The 25385-nt window shown below is 34.9% G+C and overlaps 2 protein-coding genes and 1 long non-coding RNA gene across 4 annotated transcripts in view; 2 read left to right on the top strand and 1 right to left on the bottom strand.

The window, feature by feature from the left end:
* Eip93F (Ecdysone-induced protein 93F) overlaps positions 1-4604 on the top strand; it is a 187083-nt gene extending 182479 nt beyond the window's left edge. The window contains exon 7 of the mRNA XM_089709646.1: positions 3221-4604. Coding sequence (XP_089565772.1) covers positions 3221-4604 — 1384 coding nt within the window. The remainder of the gene's footprint in view (positions 1-3220) is intronic.
* Positions 1-17607, top strand: part of LOC149478101 (tetraspanin-33-like) — a 281232-nt gene extending 263625 nt beyond the window's left edge. Inside the window, exon 8 of the transcript XR_016317492.1 lies at positions 17148-17607. The gene's annotated coding sequence lies outside the window, so the exon portion shown is untranslated. The remainder of the gene's footprint in view (positions 1-17147) is intronic.
* A 2215-nt stretch (positions 17608-19822) lies between these two features.
* On the bottom strand, positions 19823-21236 carry LOC149478100 (uncharacterized). Of its 2 annotated transcripts, none has more exons than XR_016317470.1 (5): positions 21079-21236; positions 20552-20786; positions 20353-20424; positions 20155-20234; positions 19823-20050 (listed from the first exon to the last, which is right to left on the bottom strand). It is a non-coding gene; the product is annotated as an uncharacterized LOC149478100 (long non-coding RNA). The 2 variants fall into 2 exon arrangements; XR_016317471.1 differs by lacking the exon at positions 21079-21236 and adding an exon at positions 20875-21058.
* Between the last annotated feature and the right edge of the window lie 4149 nt (positions 21237-25385).

Genomic DNA, 25385 nt, shown 5'->3' with positions numbered 1-25385 from the left:
AACAATTAATATAGTGTTACAAAAATCATTTTAAATCCATTAAAACGCAAGATAAGTCATTACATACATTTAAACTACAAATAAAGCATTATCAAATTGGATGTCAAGAACCGTTTTATTGTGCCATCGCTCCGTGACGAATGGTTTGCGAAATATATCGACTTATCAGACGGACATACAAACTTTTATTTGTTTTGACGCATTCATGCCAATGACCAAGATATGCGAAATTGTATTATGAAATAGTACGTATGATATATGCTGATGGGGTCACGGAAGAATTCTACCTATACCCGTGGCCCCGTCGTTGATGCAGCTTGACGGAACACAGTGGGGTTTTGGTCGGTAGGAATCCGACATAACCCACGGCCCTTTCCCCGGAGGCCGTGGGTATCTATGCAAGATTTCCCCACTTAAAAAAAAAAGGTTTACCTAATTTTACCCAGAGGTAAAGTAAGATCTACAAGTATGCCAAATTTTTACGCCTGGGATAATTTTCTGAGATGATCTATAATATAGATTTAATATAGATTCTATATTAAAAGTTAGTATTCGTACAATAAAGTCGTTTAGACATCCTTATTTAGGTGAAAAGTGTTGAAGATTACTAGCTCTATAACATAGGTACAAATTACTGATAACTTAATATAAACAAAAATAAGTCAGACTAAAAGACAGCACACAGCACTTAATTGTAAATCAATTTTATGATCTTAATATTTCTTAAGTAAAGTTATCAGGTCATTATTTTAAAAGAAATTAAAGGCCTTTCAACATCACAATCCGAAAACCAATTACCTATAGGTAGTACCTACAGTTGTGTTGAATAATAAACCAAATCATCTTTTTCATTCAAGTCCTCAATTCATTGTTAATTTCCTGTATTATCAAGACTGCAGACAGAAGACATATATGTATGTATTTGCTGCTTAATCGAATCATTCTGTCTTTTGTATACATTTCTTATTATAGTGCAAAATGTTTTTGGGTTACATTAATAATTAAACTAGCTTCCCGCCCGCGGCTTCGCCCGCGTTTTCAGAGAAAACCCCACATAGTTCCCTTTCCCGTGGGATTTCCGGGATAAAACCTATTCTATCTCTCAAGTTGGATCGAACTGCACATGGTGTGCGAATTTTATTATAATCGGTTAAGTGGTTTAGGAGTCCATTGAGGACAAACATTGTGACACGAGATTGACATCTTAGCATATATCTATTTTAAAATTAGTTCTAAATTGCATTTGTATATCTTATTAGCTGTAGTCTTTAGTTATTTCATTTTTAACAATAACGAATTCCGATACACTTTCCTGTTACAAACGAAACAATTTCATGGAAAATCCCTTTTCCATATTTCACAGTACATGTAGGCTATCTTCTAGTAAAATTGCGTCTAAGTCATTACCCAAGTTCATATGCAAACCTAACAATGACCTCTCGAGGGAGCACGTAAAAAATCTTCTCACCTCCTAAGAAATGGGGTGTCAAGGAGATTGTGAAATTCATACATTCTTCCCGCCTCGTGGAGAATTGTCGGCATTTCTAGCTAAATAACCCAACGAAGGAAATTGTGAGGATGTGTATCGAAAATCGTTTTTATCGATTGCAATCTAACCTTAGCTTAATATTGTATAAATAGTATAAGGAATATGGAAGATGTACCATTATTCTCTAGGGAAACTGAATTCTATCACCATAAGTTCAGATTCAATTATCATATACATAAAACGTAGCCATCCGCAAATTTTCACAAAGGCCATATCATTAAGTTATATGCATCGGCGAACAACATCGGACGCTCGTTACATCTAAATTTCACTACATCTCAAAGAATCTCGAGTCGACTGAACGTCTCGATTTCAGCATCGATATTATGCGCAATATCAAATCGATATCTGAATAAATTCATTCGGGGACCGCGATGTGGGTCGTGCGACTCGCCAAAACAAATAAAAATGCATCGATAGTCGACGGTGCATCGACCTTGCATCCTCGCCGCCGCGCCGATAAGGGCGACGGAAAAAATGACCCAAAAGCTTAATAATAAGGTTTCATATTCCGTGTCAACGGTGGCGAAAAATAAGAAAGTCAAATGCAAGATGAAACCGAAGACTATCGATTCGACGCGAACGATTCTAAACCGTATAATGAAGGTTCAGCGTTCAAATTTGATGCGAACCGAATCGGAAATAAAAGACGAATGGAAAAAGATAAAGATGCATTCTTAGTAGACCGTTATCGGGTGGACAAGTAAATATTTCGCATTTCGCGTTATCTCCATTTAATACGGGCACTGTTTTGAAATATTGAATTTAAACGATTGCCGGTTGTTGACCAGCTGTTGACCTATATACTTTTATGAATCATTTTGCAAGTGCATTCTTTTGTTTTGGAATTATATCAACATTACATGTCTGTTTGCGCGGATTTACAAATAAATTGAGCAAATAGTCATATTAAAGTCAAACAATGTAATGCCTTTGTTGCTTTCAAACGCTATGTGTCACGGTTTTGTTTTGAAACTTTTTAATTATGGCTGCAGAAATGAAATTAAAACTAGGTCACGGTAGTTTATGAATTATAATTGATTTTATTTAAACTCTTTAATTATTAAGAAATGTAGATGAGATATCTAATAATCTACAAGAGCAATTTTGGTTTGCAGAGAAAGTATTAGAAATTGGGATGATAAATCAGTACCTTCATTGTAATTGTAGTAATAAAACAACATGCTGAAATCAACAACTTAGAAAATAAGCTTAATAATATGAATATTTGAAGGGTTGTATCACAATATTCAGTGTTATCGAGGCTTATGTGCAAGTTACATTATATATATAAGCAAATTAGAGCTATTTGCACACCCCTTAAACTTTTATTCCTCAGGTTTTATTAAAGTGAAACTTTTATTACATCGTCTCAAACTTTTTGGTCTGTGTAGCGCATGTCGCGTGTATCGTAGGTATACCTACTCGGCAGCCGACCGTCACGCGACATGTGCTACACAAAGCAGTGTTCGGAACCGTTCGAACAGTTTCACAGTTCACTTTTACCGTGGTTTCATAAAACCACACAACATTTTTTTCCTTCATGTTTTAACTTGGTAAGGTGTAGGAAATAAAAACAGTTTGACAGTTTTCCAACTTTCTATTGCGTATACAACACATTATAGATTTTAATGTTTAGCACATCTGAAACGTAACCGTCACTTGTTACAGATTAAAACGTTCCGCGCTAGATGGCGCCGGCAACAGCACGCGGCGCAACTACACGGAAGACGAGCTGCAGTCCGCCCTCAGAGACATACAGTCCGGGCGCCTCGGCACGCGCCGCGCCGCCGCAGTGTACGGCATCCCGCGCTCCACACTGCGCAACAAGGTCAACAAGCACGGCCTCGCACCCGAAGCCCAGGAGTCCGACCCCGACAGCGACCCCGAGAAACCAGAGACACCCTCCTCCGTCATCCTCAAGATACCCTCCTTCCCGCCCCCCGACGACAAGAGCTCGTCGCCCGCCACGCCGGTCACCACGCCCGTGACCCCCATCACCCCGCTCCTCCCCCCGCAGCCGCCGCTCAACCCGCCCTCGCAGCTGCTGCTCCCGCCCTCAGTGTTCGCCGACCCGCCGGCCTCACAACACCTCCTCACGTCCATCAGCGACGTCATCGCGAAGAGCATAAGCCAAAAGTTTCAACAGCCTCTCGATAGGCCTCCCCAACTCGACTTGTCTTACATGCGAGCGCCCGACCGACACGTGTCGGTGATCAAGACGCCGCCGGACAACCAGAGAAATTACGCCGTACCGAGCAACTCGAAAGCGACGAACAACGGACAGCCCGCGACCGGCGGCAAGGGCACGCGGCCCAAGCGGGGCAAGTATCGGAACTACGACAGGGACAGCCTCGTCGAAGCGGTCAAGGCCGTGCAGCGAGGCGAGATGTCCGTGCACAGGGCGGGCTCCTACTACGGCGTGCCGCACTCGACCCTCGAATACAAAGTGAAGGAGCGGCACCTGATGCGGCCGCGAAAGCGCGAGCCGAAGCCGCAGCAGGACGCGAAGCCGCAGCCGCCGAAGCCGCCCATGAAGCCGCCGACGAAGCCGTTCACGAACGGGCTCAACGGGCCCGAGGCGCCCGGCTACCCGGCCGGCTACCCCTTCTGGCCCGGCGCGGGCTTCGCGCCGCCCGCCTCCGACCTGTACACGTCGCACATGATGCGGCGCCTGCGCGGCGAGGCGCCGCCGCCCGCCAACGGCTCCTTCCTCGAGGGCATCATCCGCTCCAGCCTCGAGCGGCCCGGCGCCGCGCTGCTGCAGCGGCTCACCGCGGAGCCGCGCGGCGAGGCGCCCAGCCTGCTGCGGCGGCTGGCCGGCGAGCCCGACGACGAGCCCGCCGCGCGCCGCCCGCGCCTGGACTCCGACCACCAGCTGGCGGCCGAGATGCGCGAGGCGGTGCAGCGGCTGCGCGCCGACAAGCTGCGGCCGCGCAACGGCACGCCCACGCCGCCCGCCGCGCCCGAGCCGGCCCGCTCGCCGCCCGCGCGGGCCCCCCCGCCCGCCCCGCCCGCCCCGCACGCGCCGCACCCCGCGCCGCACCCCGCCTAGCCCGCGCGGCCCCGCGCCACGCCGCGAGCCGGCCGGCCCGCCCCGCCCGGGGACCGAGCGGCCCGTGCGCTGGAGCCGCACGCCCCGCTCGCTCCCCGCCCGGTGAATGTCTGTGCGAATCATTGTGTACCTCTCGCGCGTGTTTCATGCTAGTTCACCTCGAACTACCCTCGTTTCGGCGATTCATTTTCGGTTACTAAACTGTACCTCGTTTTCGATAAGTTTTTCAATGATTTCCCATCGAAGGCCGGAGCGGGCCCCGGGCTCGCCGCTCCGCGGTAGTAGTGTACATTCCGTAGCCGGTAGCTCGGCGCCTACTGTTGTAGTGACAATAAAGTTTCTTTTTACTCGATCGCTTTCCCGCTTCCCCCCGGCGTTCACCAAATATCACAATAGTTACCTATGTCACAACCAGTTCAATACACAGCTTTACTAATGCGATCACAATTAAATAGTTTAGACGCCCGTGACGGGTAGGTCGTCGGGTTAATACTTATCGCGCGGCGCGCAGCGTTATTCCGAAGCGAAGCGTTCGCGAGCCGTGAGCTCGCCAGCGCGCGTGTCCATACAGGCTGGGCCGGAATACTCCCGCGTCGCGCGGAATGACACTGCAGTCGCTCTACAGGTTGTCCGAAATTCACCCAAATCCGAATGCCTCGATTTTTGAAATTGTTTTAAGTAAAAGACAACCAAAAGTTAATGTTATGAAATCAACTATTTAAATATTTTTAAGTAATAAAAAACAATGTAACAAATTAATTATAAAGCTAGCTATGAGTGTAAATGTTATTAAGTGAATTATCGCAAGTTTTGTGCGGTGTTTTTATAATTAGATAGGTAATATATTGAATGAAATTATAAGCTACGGCGGGAACGGTCACCGGTCTCTCTCTGTCGCGGCGCGTGTGAGAGAGACGGACACACTTCTGTGAGCTTCGACGAAAGCTAAGTTCGGACTTATGTGCAATTATTATTTTGTAAAAAATAGTAATTTTAACTGTGTGTAAGCTAGCACGTGGATTTCCATATTACTGAATGTGATATTTAGGTATTACGGATGCGGTTTGCGTCGGCCCTTCGGCCATCATGCGCGTACATAAATACATACTAGTGAACTTATATATATATTTTATGTACTATTATTGTATCTTAAGGAGATATATTCTTATTTTTCATGGTCCAAGTTTTAAATGTTTTATCGACTATACAAAAATATGAATAATCATTAATATATTCTTGTCGACTTTAAAAATTAGCGCAAAAAAAACCTCAAAAAAATTGATATCTTCAAATTTGTGACATTTTTTGGTGTTCAATCGAAAGTATATTATGGAGGTATGAAATGTGAAAATGTATACGCTCTCCGACATAATGTTAGGTAAATAATATTTGGATATAAATTATCATACGACTACTTATTGTAAGTTATGTGTAAATGTGAGCCTCAACAAAATTAAGAAATCTTTGTATTGTGTATGTAACTAAATTATACATATATTATATACAAGTTAAAAAAAATATTGTCGTACATTTTTTCTTCGGAGACCACGAGTGATGTAAAAATAGGTTTAGGAGCTGGACTCGACATTTCGACATAGATTACGTTTTGTTTGGGGAGAAATTATTGTTTATTTGATTGGGGACTTACAAATATCCGAATCGCCATACATATCCAATGCCGAGATGTCGACATCAGGCTCTATAGAAAAATCAACAAAAATTTTATATTCAAAATTTTACTAGTCGAGATCATGTGTTTTATCAGCCCTTTTTTATTTATATTTCACATTTTTTAACGTTTTATGCTCGTAAATATTTAACAATTGTTATTTGCATTTATCGTTTGTAAAAAATCGTGTTAATTACAGCCCACCAGACCGCATTTCATAAAAACATTAGGGGAAATTTAATTGCGCGAAAATCTCTCAGATTTTAACATTTAAATGATACTAAAAGTATTTTTTTTTCGTGTATGGCAACAAAAAGTCTTTTCCAGTACAAAACGTGTCAAATTTTCGCGGCATTTTTCCTTAGTTCCATGTTCTAAATTTAAAAAGCGAACAATTATTTTTTTATACGTACACAAATCTATGTGTGACGCTAGACATTCGTTGTTAGCTAAACGTTATTTTGTATAAGTTTGTACAGATAATAGGATGGGACAATTTGCAAAGAGAATGTAGATATTAATGAACATTCCGTTTAGAATGTTAATAGATTTTTTTAATTATAATATAAATACTTCGCGCATCGGGAACAAATCATTATGTTGTTTAATCTTATTTTGTAACGTTAGTTAATTTTTAAGTGGCTTTATTTCTAAATAACCTTATATTATATTATAATATTATATTGAGATGTTATACATGTCATTGTTTTGTGCAGTGTTTGGGGTTCATTGCGATTAAAGAGAATTGCGACTGATATGTAGAATATGCCATGTGCTTTTAGCGCTGGTCGGTCTGTACAAATGGTATACGCCGCCTTACAGTAAATGTTATTGACAGTGATCTCCGTAACGCTTTCCGTTTCCCTTCACGAAACGCCTCGTGCCGTTCCAAATGACATTTCAAAGCGCCACGTTCGATTCTCCGTCAGAGGTCACTGGATTATAGTGAATCGTTTATTGTATATTGTTCGATCATTTTTCCACATAGTTTTTAAGAATTTTAGTTAATATCGTAATGTAACATTCGATTAATAGTTAGGCGGTAGGAGTTTAATATTTTGTTAATTTTTTTTTCGTATTAAAATCAATAAGGGTTAGGTTTAGTCTTGAGCTGTCATCGGCCGCTCTAAGAACAAAAAGACAATGAATGGAAGTTGCATTTTTTTATTAAAATTTAATTGATAGATACGAGGTGGTTACTGTGTGCAATTATTTATCCCTATACGCATTTCTCTATGAGACTCGTTTGTAACAAATACTTGTCTTTTGGTTTACCACGCTCTGAATTTTTTACAAAAAATTTTCCCGCGCAATTTGTAACGCAAGACGCGTAGTGGAAAACCACATTAAAAAATACCGAGACCGTTGTAAACCAAAAAATCAAACGAAGATTTTCACTCCATCAATTCTTAAAAGACATTGCCAGATCTTATTTCTAAGCATTCGTAAACACATGTTGTTTGTTTGTGTGACTGTATCTTGTATATAAATGTCGTTTTTCAATCGAAGATAATTCAGTTCGGATCATTGTAGCCCGTCTTCGGTTGCAGAACGACACGTAAGGTTATGTTTATTTCTAAATGTAAGCTTCACTAATTGTTTTCCATTTATATCTGTATGTATTTCTAGAAAATTAATTTTAAACAAAAAATATTGTACTATTATTACAATACTTTATACATTAGAATAATCGTGAGATGAAAGGTTTTTGTAACGCAAGTGGCAGACGTCGGACGTGTAATGTTGCCGCGTTGAAAAATTATGTACAACACAAAGCATTTAATTTTAGACATATTAAATATAATGTTAACTTTATTGAACTTATAGTGTAAAAAAATTCAAGATATTTTCATGGTGTATTTATTTGATAAACGCTTAAAGAATCACATCACATTGCTGGGGAACTTATTCTTCGTTTGAGTGTTGTCTTTTGTGGAAAAAGATTTTATTTGTGATTGGATAGAAATATGAGTTAGGTAATGGACCAATGTATAAGGTAGAAACTGTTGAAAGCTCATGTTTTTTTTTTAATATTTTATAACAAAAAAGGAACTAACAAGATCAAATTATAATATTGTTATTTAATTATTGAGTATGTACAAGTTTAATGGAATATTTTTTTCAATATACATTACACGCCTTTTTTGTTATTTTTGTTCCTTTAGTTTTTATTATTGTTTAGTTTACAGATAGAATTCGCTGAGCGGCGACTCCATTACTTTATTATAGATATATATTGTTCACTTCCTCAGTAAGAATAGTGATGGTTATTATTTTCTATACACTGACACAATTGGCGAATATAATGCGATTGGCTTAACATTTGTATTGAATCTAGTCAAATTTTTAGAAAAATCGTCTTTGGAAAGCTAAGCTTACGATTCGACTGACATTTTGTAAAATGTTGAAAATTGTATTGACGTCCAAATCAAAAGAGTCGCTAGGCGACGAAAATGGAGTTGATTGTAGATCGGAATTGTAACTACACAGTTGTGTACACTTTCTTACGTATAACATATGTATCTTGCGTAATCATTTGACGTGGAGAAATGTTTTTCATATTATGTAATACCTTTACCTTAAGACGTTTATATTTTGCGTTAATATCGTAACGAAATGGCTGGTTAGGAAGGAGTAAGAATGTGGGAGGATGTTTAAAACCTGTATACAATAAATTTCTTTCATTTGTTGATTTGTTTTGTTTTATTTTCTTTTTTCACACTTCCTCAAGGGTTTGCAGACACATGTATAATACCTACAATATTTTTTAGTGATAATATTTTAAATGAGCAAGTTTAAATAAGCATGGCATAATGACAAACTTTTGACCTTTTCGTCCAAAGACACATCACAGTTTGATATAGGAATCAAACCTCTCTGTTTTGTGATATTTTTACTGTAAAAAGTGCAAAATGTCGGGTGGGTCACTTGTTTATTTGTAAAGTTCTAAATTCTCATACGGGTCAAGAGTATTCTTGTAAAATTCCTCGTAATGCGACTCTGCACTTTTATATACATATACAATATACATACCTACAAAACTGTTTTTCAAGCAATACTTGTTAAAAAGTTGTATTTCTGAATACATAGTTTACTGTCGCTATGTCCGTATAATTAATTACGCAACGGATTTTGATGCGGTTTTATTTTTAAAGATATAGCCGCTGGTGGAAAGCTAGTACTTCAATAGGTAGAAAGAAATAGAAACCTACTTTAAAACTACTGATTTTTGATAACCTTATGATTTTTTTTCAACCAACTTACAACTTATGCTCACTTTTGCATTACACTTAATTATCTAAGTGTGTTTCGTTTATCAGAGATATGTATAAAAATATTACTACAACATAATATAGTATGAATAACAGGAGTGACATTTCATTGTAATCGGTCAAGTAGTATTTGCGTAGGTAGGAACATGCATACTTTTTAAAATATTAGTAGGATATAAGTACGGTCTATAATTATTTTAAAACAACATATTTTTTTAACGAATGATAAACTGCTCAATTCATATCCAAAATTATGTTACCATTGGAAAGCTGTAGGTATCTTTAAAGAGAAGGTATGCTAATATATTTTTAATCACCTGTCAACATGGCAAAAACCAGCATATTTGATTTTGTGACTGTTTGCTTCACAGTAACAGACTCCGTTACCACTGGACCGATTTGAAAAAAATCATTTAACAGCAGAAGGTTATTATTCCTAGAGAGTAGTGACATAGGATAACTTTTTTATAGGTATAGGTACCGGGCAACCCACGCAAAACCGAGGCTCAGTTAGTAAACAAGTTTGTTTCAACGCGCTAATCTCAGGAACTACTGGTCCGATTTAAAAAAATCTTTCGGTGATAGATAGCCCATTTATCGACAAAGGCTACAGGGTATATCATCACGCTAAGACCAACAGGAGCGGAGCATTGTGTGTGAAACCGCGGTGCGCCGCTAGTACCTACAGCTATGAAGTTCGTTGTTGTTGATTTGAACTGCACTGTTGTTGTATACTGTGGCACGTCGCTCTGCAAGTACGAAGACAGCTACGCTATATTTTGTACTTTGAAGCAAGGAATTCTTTGTTAAGTATTATATATAACTAAGAATATAATATGTATATTGTTTATACCAAAAGTGTAGTTGGATAAAAAGATTTAATAAAGTTGTTTTTTCATATAAAAGTTGTTTTATTTTATGCCTTGATAATTTCATTTTACGTGACAAAATATAGTTAGGTTACCTTCAAACCTAATCTATAGGTACTAATGTTATAAAAATGTAGAGTTTGTTTGTATATATGTTTGTTGGAAAGCGCTAATCTCAGGAACTCCTGGTCCGATTTTAAAAATTATTTTGGTGTTAGATAGCCCATTTATCGAGGTAGGCTATTATAGGCTATAAATCATTAAGCTAAGACCAACAGGTGCGGAGCTGCGCGGGTGAAACAAGAATAATATGATTGGACATTTCCTAATAGGGAATAAGGTTATTATAATTTTTAAATTTACTTTTCTACGTTACAAAATTAAGCAAGTAAGTATTAGGTAGGAAATATAATGTATTTTTGTCTTCCACTTCCTATTGTTTGTTTTAATTTCTATATACAGACTGAGAGCCAATCTTATTAACATTAAAATTTATTTTATAGCTTTTCCTTTTACCGAAACTCTAACTAGAGTCCTAACATTTATTTGCTTAGGTACCTACTACTTTTATAAATAAACTAGCTTACCTACCACCCGCGGCTTCGTCCGCTTTGTCTAAAATCTAATAAATTATATACTAAAAACTTCTTCTTGAATCACTCCATTAAGCACTCTATCTATTTAAAACTGCATCAAAATCCGTTGCGTAGTTTTAAAGATAGAAAAGCATTGGTACATAGGGACAGAGAAAGATACTGTTTTATAATTTACTTATACTATGGTGATGATGATGAGTGATGACACAAATTAAGATTCTCAACATAAATCGTAAATATAATAACTTAATTATTTTTTATGTTAATTTTATGCATTCATTTATAAAAATCCTACGATCCGATCTACTAATACTGAACCGATAACAATGAAATCTGGTATGTTGGTACCAAGCTGAAGACCAAGAATAAGGCAACTTTTTATCCCGGTAATCCCAGTTAGAACTATGCGGGTTTTTCTTTGAAATCTAGTTATAAAATATATAAACACACGATCATAATATTTAAGAAAGTATACAAACTATATTTAAATAAGTTTTTGTCTTTACCCAAAGCAAAATGGTTCAATGAGCAATCGAGATCAAATTAAAAATTCAAACTCAAATTATATTTATTTGCAAGAATGTAGTTACAAATTACAGATGTCGGTATGTGGCTAATACATTCTACCCATCGATTGGGTGTGCAAATATTAATATCTACCATATTGTAGATATCGCATACCTATAATTTAATGTTTACATTGAAATAAAGAAGGACAATAATACTATGAAAATAAATAAAGTATGAGACATTCATTCACGTGACATCTAAATGTTAAAATAATTATAGTTTATATTTATATCATGTACCCACGCATGCGTCGACAAAGAAACCGCAAGAACCGGTTAATATTTATTACGTCAAAAGCATTATACTTTTAACCTCAAAACCCAATTTTCTCGTGAAAATGTATGACAAAAGTTATACGCTAATTTGACGGCACATCCACCAACTGCCACGCTCCATACAAAAAATACTGAATAACAAGTTAACCGAAAATGTACAAAACCAAAAACCACAATATAACGTACTTATTGAAATAATTTCGTTTTTAAACAATATGCATGTCCTCGGGCTGTAGCAATTGCCTTCAAGGCTGAGGTTTCAAAAAAAGTAAAAATTCAAAATGGCGCTGGAGATTCGCGATTGCCGCCAAAACCAGTCTGGAACCGGGCTCAATTTCGTGGGCATTTTTGTCGAGAGTAAAAGCGAAGTTTATTTTTAAACTGAAATTGAAGAGTCGTAAACAAGCGGTGATTTTCTTTGCAATATTAACTGCGTAAAAGCTAAGGGCGAGCTTAAATAAGTTTGACCATATAGGGACTTATCCATGAGCACTAAATAAAATCTCCTTGTTTATATTTTATATACTATTACCTACAATGAAAATATGTTGTTTGTGTACCTGCAAAACATTTTTATAGGTATAGTAATTATGACCTATACCTTGTTATGACCTTCTTATCCAATTTTAAAAATTACTTTTATCAAAGAATCACATACTTTTTGTTAGACTGCTCATTAGATTGATAACTATACTTAAACCAAAAAACTGCAAACAATCACAGGAAACTTCAAACCGGATACTTAGTTATATAAAACTGCAAACAAAATTTTATCAATTCAAAGCTCCGACCCAAATATGTTTAGTAGGTGTGTCAATGTTCTAACACTGCCCCTTTCTAAGCTAAAGCCGTACATAATGTAATAAAATACAAATCGTACAAAAAATCCCAACAAAGGCCTGCCGCACCAAAAAAAGAAAACGTGCGCAAACGCAGACGAACGAAACCGAAAACATCCGAATGTCAAAAGAGTTAACCATGACCTTACTCACTTGCTCTTGACTTACTTGCGATGTGTATGTGTGTAATTCGGGGTTGTTTATTGTTTTATTTTCAAGGGCAAAGATTAAATATGATAAACAAGTCGTAAATTACACTCGGTTAACGAGCCTCTGGGAGGACAATTATGGGTTTCTGCAGAGAATCGTGACGCGTTTTATTGCTTTGCTATAAATTGAGTTATGTACTTAATTGGTAGAGTTCCGTTTGTTAGCTAAATTAAAATATGTGAGCGGAAAATTGCTATGAATTATTACTTCCTTTAAGTCCAATAAATTCAAATTATTAAATTAAATAATATTTACATGTATTACAACAATAACATTAGGTACGATTCGTCGATATGTCGTAGGTATCGTCTAGCAACTATTTATTAGATCTGTTTCTATTTATATAATTATCTCATACAGGGATATCTATTTATTTATGTATTTAATTTGTTATAATATTAACTATATCCAAACTAGATATAACCAGGATTTTCTCGCATAATCTTTGACGCACAATTCGGCCACTTTTTACAGCCGCACACATGCACGCGCCGCGCGTGTGTGCGTGCCTGCATTACTGTGTAAGCACGTATATTTGGTCGTGCACTTTGGGCAATGCACTCCACAATAGCACTGAACACTGACCTTGGCAACGCAGCTGCATTCGTGGGGGGACAGCCCGCCAATTCGGTATTGGCGCGCTCGGAAATTGGCGGCTTTTTCGACGTTTTTTTTAATTTGATTTTTATGTGGGCTATGGAAAAAATTTTTTTAGTTGATAGGTATTTTTTATAAAAGAGGACAAGAGAAAGAGATATTTACCAAGACATTTCGTGGTAAATTTATTTCGTTGTTATAAAATAAATAAAAAATAATAACTGCTAATCTAAGCATTTTATATAACAAAGTACCTAACGTCATTTATTATGTGCCTAAGTTTATTAAATTATTATCAATTAAATGGAAGTAACACATCGGGGAACGGAATTTAACATTCAATGTCACTTGGGTAATTTATACAAACTTTATTCAATGAATAAGAATGTAAATATGCCCCAGTTTCTAAATTTATATACCTACTGTGGGATAATCACGTGGGTTTTAAAATTAAAATAATTGCACCTAGGTACCTGCTATCCTTTTTAATATGCGAGAAATATTATATTTTAGAGCAAATTATATTTTAGAATATCATTAAGTAGGTTTATAATATATTATATTTTATATTATCATTTTTAATAACAAAATAAAGTCTCAGGTGTCACATGTGGGACACCCGATTGGAACGAAGTTCCTTTCGTTTTAAAATAAGTATTGTATGATTAAATAATAAAGAGTTAAATGATAAATAATTGATAAATGAAAGGGAAGGAATGCTAATACACTTAATTTGCGTAGCGTAGCGTTCGCAAGTGTCGTGAGGATTTTTCATGACGCTCGCCTAGTCCCCTTAGCCAGCGTACCGCGCGATAAGGAACTTAGAAATAGAAATAGTTCTTTATTTGTCACCATTTAAAAAAAATATAAATCTTCATAATCACACAGAGCAGAAAAAAAGATAGCAATGGTGGCAAAAAGGACTCTCCGTCAGCAAAGCAACCGTTAAATAAAAAACTTCGTTCCAAAATTTTGGAAACAAACATACCTACTCAACATGAATACATACATACCACTGTGATACATACCTATATACATACCTAGTAAATATTATGTTTGATTATACCTACAATAAAAACTGAAGTTATTTAAGTTATTTATCAGACAATTCCACGAAGTCCCAGCTAAAAGCTAATCGTTTATTTGAACTGATAAAAGCCGTTGAAATTTGATAAAAATAGGTATATTAATCGGTCACGCCTCCATACACAATTGTAAACTATAGGTAATTGTAGTAGGTATATTGCGTGACTCCTGTTAATAAAATAGGTAAGGTAAGTAATAAGTTTACTATTTTATTTTATTTTCCGCTTAATTAATTATTATAGATAGGTTAAATTTTACAATTTATATATTTTTAACACGCTTTTATTCACTTCACCGTTTGTAAGTTTGTATGTGGAGAGGGTAAAGTAAAATTACCAATCTTCTATTAGATTAGGTATACGAGTAATATTCAAGACCAAATCTAAAAAATATATATTATATACTACATGATATTTTCGAGGATTCTGTTTGATCAAAAACATAAAATATTAAAATTGCCTCGACAAAAAAAATCACGAAGTTACCTCTAATTTTCACACTTTTACGATTCCTCTTTGACATGGTAATATCTATTATTAAACACTTTTGGCTTTCTTTTTAATTAAGTATATATATGTAGGAACTGAGCGAAGCCAAGGCAAGGAAATAGTTAAAAAAATAAAGCTATGACATTTTATTTAAAATATCGTAACGGTTCTACCGCCTACCTTTCTAATTAGCAGACCCATTATAACTAAGTGCTGCAAATAGATTGTAGGTATTCCTAAGTCCAAGAAAACATTCTCTCATTGTTTTTGTTTCAATAACAAAAAAAAAGTGTTTTGTGAAAAATAAGAAAAATGGACGATCACAAAAATTACACCGTTTTTTCCCTTTTGTTTCGAAATCATTTTTACTTCGATGACTTTGCAGTTTGCTCCCCAGACGTCACTTTGTAACAATGACAGCTAGCTGTTGGAAAACGCGGGAAAATGAAACAATAATAATTTAGAAATTAAAGACGGCTCTAAAGTATTTTTTTCCTTAGTAGATAAGTACATAATTTTTTTATGCAAATGTTCCAATAAACTTTTTATTTCATCATAACTTTATAACGAGTGTGGCTGGACCTGGCTGAAAAATAAAACAAAAGTTATAAAAAAAAAACTACTAGGTATCTACAGCTATCCTATAACCTGAAAATGTTTATTTTTTATTTATTCTATGATCATGATAGAAAATAATTTATACTAATAGGTAATTAATATTATCTTACTTTATTGGAAGAAAAATTAACACATTGAGAGAAATATTAAAATAACCTTTATATTAATTTTCGGCTAAAATTTTAGGAAATATTTTTTGCAAATTAATTAAGTTTTCTTGAGAGGAGGAATCTATTCTTTTGAATGACTGAGAAGACACTGCGCTGTGACTGCGCTATCAATTCTATTTTAGTCTTTATTTCCTGTAAGAAAATATTAAATATTAATATTATAAATAGGTAGGAATAAGCATTTTATAAACTATAGTACTAACAATCTTTTGAGCTTTTAAGGATTTAAAGATCAAAATTTATTTTAATTTTAAATAGCATATTTGCTCTGGATTTCACACTTAAACTACCTAGGTACTTATGATAAAATATCCTAATTTTATTTAAAAAAGACAATATTAGGTTTGTGCAGCGCGTTGTCGCGTTGTTTACAACTTTACCTAATAGGTAATTAAATATCCTAAAACCTCTATCAAAAACCACGCTTTCCAATGGTGAAAACATAATGATAAGCGGTGCAGTATTTTTTTGAGTTTGACACGCATAGACAGATAGATCGCAGAATAGGTACGTAATATATACCTACGTAATATGTAAATAGATACAACCAACATATTTATAATAATATCTACCTATACCTATGCATGACAAAAAATTATTCCAAGGCTTTCAGTCTACTAGCTTTGTTTTCATAACTTAAACGAAGAAATAGGTACCTATTCCTTGATTTTATTAATTCTACATCAATGCCGAAATTAATTATATCAAAATTTTTAACTCACCATCACTCCAGAAAGCATCACTTTCAAATATTTACAAACCTTGTAGAAATAGGTTAAAAATTTATGTAGGTAAGTCCACGCATCAAAATGCTTCTAGGGACTAGGGTCATAAGCCTAGGTCATTGTAAATGTACTAAAACTTTAGTAGTTCTTGTGTGTAAGGTTTCCGGTGTGAGCGTGACCTAATTTTTGTGGAAAGCATGCTTCAAGTTTAGATTTAGGTTAGTTTTACGCAGTACACGCATAAGTTGAGCCAAAAAAGGTTGAACTTTTTAAAATATACAGTTTCGTTATTGAGAACGTAATACGTGTCACTAAATTAGCTTAATATTTCTCGAATTTTTTCTCAATTAGGGTTCGAGAAAATACAATTCAAAATATTCAAATCTGAGGGTAGCAAAAAAATATCTAGTAGGTAATAAACTTACATTAACATTTTTCTTATGGTCTCTTCTTACAATTTACATGCATTTAAAAATGTAAAAAATACATTTTTAATAGTTTTCACTAAATTAAATTTACTTACCAAACTACTCTTCAATTGTTTTAAACCTAAAAATAGTATTAAAAAAATTAGGGATGTAACGATACATGATTTTGCCGATACGATACCGATACCGATATTTGTAATAAAATATCGGCGATACCGATATCGATGGCTTGGTAGAAAAATAAATAGTGAATTATGCATAAAAGTTACCAACATTTAACAGAGACTCAACTGTAAATCGTATTCTTTTAAATAACAACGCCAAATCAAAAAACAAGAAAACCATTTATTTTAGTATTATTATTTTGCAAAGTCAGTTAAACTTTAAGTTATACACATACAATCAGTTCCTAATAAAAGTTTACTATTGGTAGAGTTTTTTCAAAAAAACGAAGTGCGCACGCGCGGGCGGCCTCCCGCATCGTTCATTGGGCGCGGTTTTTTGAATTGTTTGATATCGGTATCGGTTGTTTTATAATCGGCGATACCGATATATCGGCTTGCCGATTATATCGGCTTGCCGATTATATCGGCCGATATATCGGTATCGGTATCGGTATCGTTACATCCCTAAAAAAAATAGTCGTGGAAAATATTCACGATTTCTATTTAAATTAGTAAGTTTTCCACCATTGCGTAGAAATGCATATAAATATAAAGCTTACCTTTTTATTAGGTATATTATTTTAAATTAAAAAACTTCAATACAAATTTATAACAACATAAAACTGATACAAAACGACAACGATTCCCGCCCTTGTTCCCGCCTATTCAATGCACTAGCGACGTCTAGTGAAAATATTTCGAAACAAATGTAAAAGTGACACAACGCTTTGCAATCTTTAACACACCAGTGCAAACTTAGCACCCCATCAATGGAATTTTGGGTCGAAAATGACCTTGATCGTTAGGTCCCCGTTAGGTCCTTTAAGGTCCACCAATTTTTTCGTTAGGTCCCCTTTAGTTTTTTTTTAAATAATTTTTTAAATTTTAGGTATAAAAAAAAATGCACTTTAGCACCCCATCCATAGAATTTTGGGTCAAAAATGACCTCAATCGATAGGTCTCCGTTAGGTCCTATAAGGTCCCACAATTTTTTCGTTAGGTCCCCTTTAGTTTTTTTTTAAATAATTTTTTTTTAATTTTAGGTATAAAAAAGTTACACTTTAGCACCCCATCCATAGCAAAATTGGCAAATTTTATCAAAATCGTATTCTTTACCGTTAGGTCCGTATGGGCTCATCATTGAAATTGTTGAATTATTTATTTTATTAAAATTATAAAATAATAAAAACCTGCGCATGCGCCTTAGAGCATAGGCATGCGCACATCATACATAAACAGCGCGAAATTTAAAATGGTATCGTTTCATTTATTAAATAAATCTATTGTTCTGAGAGTGCTTATTTATTAAAAACCTACTTTTCAACCTAGAATTAAAATAACCTGGTATTAGTGTCAATCTATGGTGTCAATATATTTTTTGTAGCGGCCACAGGGCCACACTACGGTCGAGGTATAGATTCGGAAAGAATAACATGCAACAAATCATTAATTTGATTCGGGATGACCTTCGCGTGGACACTCGAGGGGGCGGTATTCCAGTGGAACTGCAAGTGATGGCAGTTATTCGATATTGGGGCCGGCATGAGGTAGATGTGACTTGTGCTCTAGTTTTGGATATATACAATAGAAAAGCCTGTATAACGATCTATTACATTACAGATCCAAGAAGATTGTGCTGACATTCACAGAATGAGTCAACAGACACTTTCCCGTTTGTCCCGAAATGTTGCTATTGCGTTAGCTTCTAAAAGTTCGCGTTATATTAATATGCCGTCGAACTCAACCGAGGAAGCCAAAGCAATTAGGAAATTTGAGGCCATAATATGCGGGATGAAGCGTATCATTGGTGCAATAGATTGCACTCATATTAAGATACGCAAAGTGAGTGGAGAGGCTGGACAGTACTATGTTAATAGGAAGGGACATTACTCCATTAACACTCAAGTATGAACATTGTACAATAACATTTTAGTTTGATCATAGTGTATTTAAAGTAATAAATTTTCATTGTTATGTGTGCTATTATGTGTTTCTAATTTATAATAATATTGATGACAATAATTACAGGTAGTATGTGACTCTGACCTTAAAATCTGCGATATTGTGTGTCACTGGAGAGGAAGTACACATGATTCCCGCATATATAGAGAAAGCTCAATAAAGCGGAGGTTTGAGGAGAATGAATTTCATGGGAAGCTGATTGGAGATAGCGGGTATCCTTGTACTTCGCATCTTCTAACACCAATATTAAGACCAAGGACACAGGCAGAAGAAAGGTACAACCTGAGTCACATACGAACGAGGAATACTGTAGAGCGTTGCTTTGGGGTGTGGAAGCAAAGATTCCGCATACTCAACGAAACAATGCGAGGGTCTCTGCAAGTGATCAAGACCACTATTGTTGCTTGTGCAGTTTTGCACAATTTAGCAATACTCTTTAATGAGTCTATTTTAAATCAAGGTATTTGTGCAAACTAATATGTAAACAAAGTATATTTAATAATGCCAATACATAAAAAATAAGCATATTTTAATTCTTTATTTTGTATTTTTCTAGATCCTTCAGGCCTTGAAAATCAATTATTAATCGATCCAACTATCCCTGATAATATAGAAGATGAAGACGAAAATATAAACAGGGCCATTTATATTGAAACTTATTTTAATCAATAAAAACCATATTTTATTATTTTTCAAAATTTATTTTTTTTAAATATTCCTCCTCTAATGCAAGTATTTGGAGCTTCTTCTCGTGAAGCTCCCTCTCTTGTTCTATTCTTAATAGGTGAAGCTCCCTCTCTTGCTCTATTCTTAATAGATGCAACTCTTGTTGTTGCTTCATTAATTCCTCCCTGCTTTTTTTTGCAAGGAGGAATAATTGATGCTCGTAATTGGAATTTGATTTCCCACTGTAAAAATAACATAAACATTAAACATTATTTCACATAAATCACAGCTGAACAATAAGCACAGGAAATTTCATGAAATTCTATTTTCAACATTACATACTTACGTTTTTTTTGGTTTAGCTTTGAAAATATGATGTGTAGGATTTATACGTGGCAATTCAGTGGAGAAATTTGGCAATTCAGGCTAAAAATAAAAAAATAATAATTATTTTAAAATAATATAAATTTTATTTATAATACTGATATTTTTGTATAACATAACTGATAAAAATATTATACAAATTATTATATAATATGATTACCTATGCATGTGCAGTGCTTTCATCATTTTCATTCAATTTCAATGTATCATCAGCAGACTCCTTAGTAACTTCCTATAAATATATAAAATATAATTACTCAATCTCACAATAAAAAACTATATATGCATAGCGCTATTATCCCTTAATGGATATTCCAAATTAAGGAATAATAGCAGTAGAAAATGTAAAAAATATAAACCTGTTGGCCATGTGTTGCATCGCTATCGAAAGGATTGTTATCAACCACAAACTCATTAGGAAGAGCTGCTATAAGCTCTTGATCTTCAGGCGGAGGACTTGGTGGCGGAGGTCCCCCGCCTGTCATGTTTCTTGCCGTTCTAAATTTGTGTTCCGAAGCCTTAGCTTTCTTCAAATTCCTCCACTGATTTTGTATTTGGCTTAAGTCCCTTTTATGGAGTGAAATGATATTATAACTGAAATATAAATACAATAATAATGTTATTACACTGTAACAATTTATTAAATACAAGAAACTGTTAGAATAAGTAAAACTAAAATAACCAAGACAAAACATCTTCCCATGCAAGTTTTTTTGCTGTATTTGTATTAGTCGACGTATCCTTATTCTCTAATATAATATGTGCTCGCTCGAGCACTAATTATTTTCGAAGCACTTTCTAAAGAGCAATATATATTTATTAATAAGCATTAAAACATGTAAGGAAATAAGTACATTCTATTAGATTTCTTGTGTACATTACGTACCTTATCCTCCTCACTCCAATTCGTCGAACGAGAACGTTTATTGATCATTGAACTCATTTTAAATTAAAACTGAATTTGAATTTATCAAAAATCTCAAATCTGTACAAATGTTTGAAATTTGAAAGTTATCAATATCCTGTCAGTTAAACGTCATACAAAATAAAGTCTACCATTCATATTTGTCAAAAAGTACATTTTTAGTCAAGTTTTACGTGAATAGCGGGTTTTATTTCGATAATGTTACTAGAAAAAAATACATATATTGACGTAACTTAAGCGTCTTATTCACGGTCAATCCCCGACGTACGTCGGCTCAAGGCCGCGGTGCTGGATGTATCCTACTGACGATCGTGCGCGCATCAAGCATGGCTAGGGTTGCCAACTTTTATTTGAAGAAATAGAGTATATCTGATTTTAAAGGAGGTAAATAAAGAGTAAATAAATATTTTTAAAAATGTATTTTTTTGTACTTTTTGCAGTAACTAAGAATTTTTCATTATTTTTAAATGAATTATATGAATCCAAACATTCCAAATCTAAATTTATATATTTCAAGAGCTCATTTTTAATTAATTTTTAATGAAGCTCGGTTTCTCTCTTCCCGCCACTTCACATTCATGACCGAAAAGACTCTTTCAGTAAATGCTGAAGTGGCGGGAACAGAGAGTATATGGCTAATAATTTTTTTTAAACGAACAAATTCGTCAAGATATTTTTTTTAAATAAATTGCCATTTTTCTGCAGTGGACTTTTGCATAAAATCTGTGTTATTCAACAATTCGCCTTGGAGTTCTTTTAAAATAATAACTTCTGAATATAAACTGTCCATGTGTACAAGGTTGATCCAAAAGTAATGATAATTGGGATTTCCTGTGTACATAAAAATCAAAAATAACCGTTTCTTGCTTGCTCATGTACTCACTAAGTTATCACAAAAAAATCATATCAATAGGCCACGTTTCCAAGTATTTACATTAATTTCTGTTGGCAATACTAATCTGCTGTACGTCCGCGCTATTCACTGTCCATCTGCACGACGTTCGCGGTGGTGGGGGTGCTTGCTGGATGAAAAGTTGGTCGTGCACATCCAGCAAGATAATAATAATAATTATTGACGTACGTCAACGCTATTCACTGTCGTTTTGCGTCGTGCATCGTGTATGACCTTGGCGGGACGTACGTCAAGATGGACCGTAAATAAGACGCTTTAGTTGAGAGACTGCTGAGATAGGTTTATAAGTACCTAAGATTATTTTAATCATTGTTTAAGGAGTTGAGAGTTATTTAACTGAGAGGTGTTTATGCAACAGATCAGTCAGTTTTTATAAGTAAGGCTGGTAATTTTTTACGACATCACATTAGAAACCTCAAAAATAGCAGTACTTCTCCACTATTTAATGGATGTTATTATACATATAAACCTTCCTCTTGAATCACTCTATCTATTAAAAGAAACTGCATCAAAATCCGTTGCGTAGTTTCAAAGATTTAAGCGTACAAAGGGACATAGGGACAGAGAAAGCGACTTTGTTTTATACTATGTATAATATAATAATGATAGTGATAGCACAGTATTACAATATTATTTCCTACAGTAAGGAAACGCCTTTGATGTCGCGCGATGCCGCCGCCAGCGTAGGTACTTACGCTGCCACACGAAAATACGCTAGGGTTGCAACAAATGGGAAATAAAACAATTGTGATTATTAATATTATGATGAAATCATTTATTCATATGTACATTCAAAATAATTGCGATTATTAAATCTGATGTAATCATTTGTTCATAAATATATAATTACAGATATTGCACTGCTAAATATTATTTACGTGGACACTTTATTTTTGGATGTTCTTAATTGTATATTATACCATTTAAGAAGTAATGCATTCGCATTGGGATGTACAATCTGATTAGAAAATAATGAGGACAACATATACATAGCTTTGATTTTAATTCAACAGATACAATTATTAATACAATCTTTCTGAAATATTGTTTCCTTCTGGGATTTCAATGTAGATTTACATCCGTAAACGGAACAGTTTTTGCGCGCCATAATAGAATATGTAAGTACCTATGTATAATAAAATTATTACACAAAAAATACGACTGCGTCGTCCTTTCGCGATAGTTAATGCAAACTCAGCGTGATTGCATTAAGCGGCCCGCGTCGCCCGACCCCCCGCCAGTTCCCCTCCGTTTCTCTGCACAAGTACATTCGTCGCCATACTGTAGGAAATATGGTGATACTGTGGTGATAGTCCGGCTAACGAAAGATAAGACTGGAAAAGGCGGCAAATTCAAAAAATCATCATATTAAGGTAACCTAATGGTAACTTAGGTTATAGTTGGAAATAAAGTTTTGATACTTTAATTTATTATTACGAGCTTTGTTTTTTTGAGAGATTAACAACCTCTACAAACTCTTCATCTATATAATATTATATATATGTAATCTGGTACAGTTATCTGATACAGATAAAAAAAAGAACAGCTAGTGAAAGTAATAAAAAACATAATAAAATACAATTAAATTTTGTTTAATCAATATAATCATATTAAATCTAAAAGCCGCGTTCAGCCGCGAATAAAGAATAAGAATCACTATCATTATCTCTGACATCATTAACTCTTCCATTTCTGCAGTTATTCCATCTTGTTTTTTTTGTACTGCTCTTCAACATGAATAACATGGTTCGGTCATAGAAGAAATCTCGTTGAGATACTGATTTTGTGTCTTTAAACATTTTGAACGGACAGATCGTTCAATTTTATATTGTTGCTTTAATAGTTTATAACTGGATTACTGGTATCATCCATGCAAAATAATAATAATAATATTAAACAAATCATATAATGTGCAATGCAATCAAGATGAAAAGTATCAAAATATCAAGTCACACTGTGTGTTTTTCCTTGAAAACTACATCTCTTTCAAATTGTTTCTTTTTAAATTTATTAATCATAGTTTAAAGTTTTCGTCATGTTTTCAACTCAGTTTTCAATTATTAGAAATCACTAAAATCCTAAGCTAAAATCGCAGAAAATAAAATCACTTTGACAAGCTTTGACACATCAACAACTCAGGTTTTAATGACAGTTAACTGTTAAGTGTTGCCAAATAAATTTTCGAAATAAAAAGCCAGTCTCATCTTTCGAACCAGACGTGACTAGTATAGATTTATTTATTGATTTAATAAATGAAACGATACCAATTTAAATTTCGTGCTGTTTATGTATGATGTGCGCATGTCTTAATGCTCTAAGGCGCATGCGCAGGTTTCAATTACTTTATAACTAGTGCCCCGGCTTCGCCCGTGGTACATATTTAGTATCCTATATCCTTCTCCTGGCTCTAAACTACCTCCCTGCCAATTTTCAGCTAAATCGGTTCAGCCGTTCTTGAGTTATAAGTGGAGTAACTAACACGACTTTCTTATAAATATATAGATTTTAATAAAATAAATAATTTAACAATTTCAATGATGGACCTATACGGACCTAACGGTAAAGAATACGATTTTGATAAAATTCGCCAATTTTGATATGGATGAGGTGCTAAAGTGTAATTTTTTTATACCCAAAATTAAAAAAAATATATTTAAAAAAAAACTAAAGGGGACCTAACGAAAAAATTGTGGGACCTTATAGGACCTAACGAAGACCTATAGATTAAGGTCATTTTTGACCCAAAATTCTATGGATGGGGTGCTAAAGTGTAATTTTTTTATACCTAAAATTTAAAAAATTATTTAAAAAAAAACTAAAGGGGACCTAACGAAAAAATTGGTGGACCTTAAAGGACCTAACGGGGACCTAACGATCAAGGTCATTTTCGACCCAAAATTCCATAGATGGGGTGCTAAGTTTGCACTGGTCTTTAACACCTGGCATCTATAAATTTTATAAAGATAAACACGTTTTAAATAAATAATACTCATAAAACCGTGCACAAATTAAATTAAATGTGATCAAAAATGTTTTGTCTTTATTTTGCTATTTTTTATCTGTTTGAAAGAAATATGTTTTTGACTTAGGTTTTTGACGTATTCTATTGCATCTATAAAAACGTCAAAGTTTAATGTTGCTATATAAATTTTATTTCCCTATTTAATGGGGTGATTAAGTTTTATTTTTTTTCTAGATTTTTACATACATATAATTAATACAGTAAAACAAAATAGATGCATTTGTTAATATGCAACTAAAGCAATATATTTTAGAAGTAATGTGTATCTACTATTACTCACATTTAAACCATTTTTATATCGGATAAACTTTATGTGTATTTTAAAGATCTGTA

The sequence above is a fragment of the Colias philodice genome, chromosome 23, assembly GCF_061535455.1.
Source record: "Colias philodice isolate Cphi_HAF_F1 chromosome 23, ilColPhil1 Martin Lab GWU primary, whole genome shotgun sequence".
Taxonomy (NCBI): Eukaryota; Metazoa; Arthropoda; class Insecta; order Lepidoptera; family Pieridae; genus Colias; species Colias philodice.
This window is presented reverse-complemented; position numbering and strand designations above follow the sequence as displayed.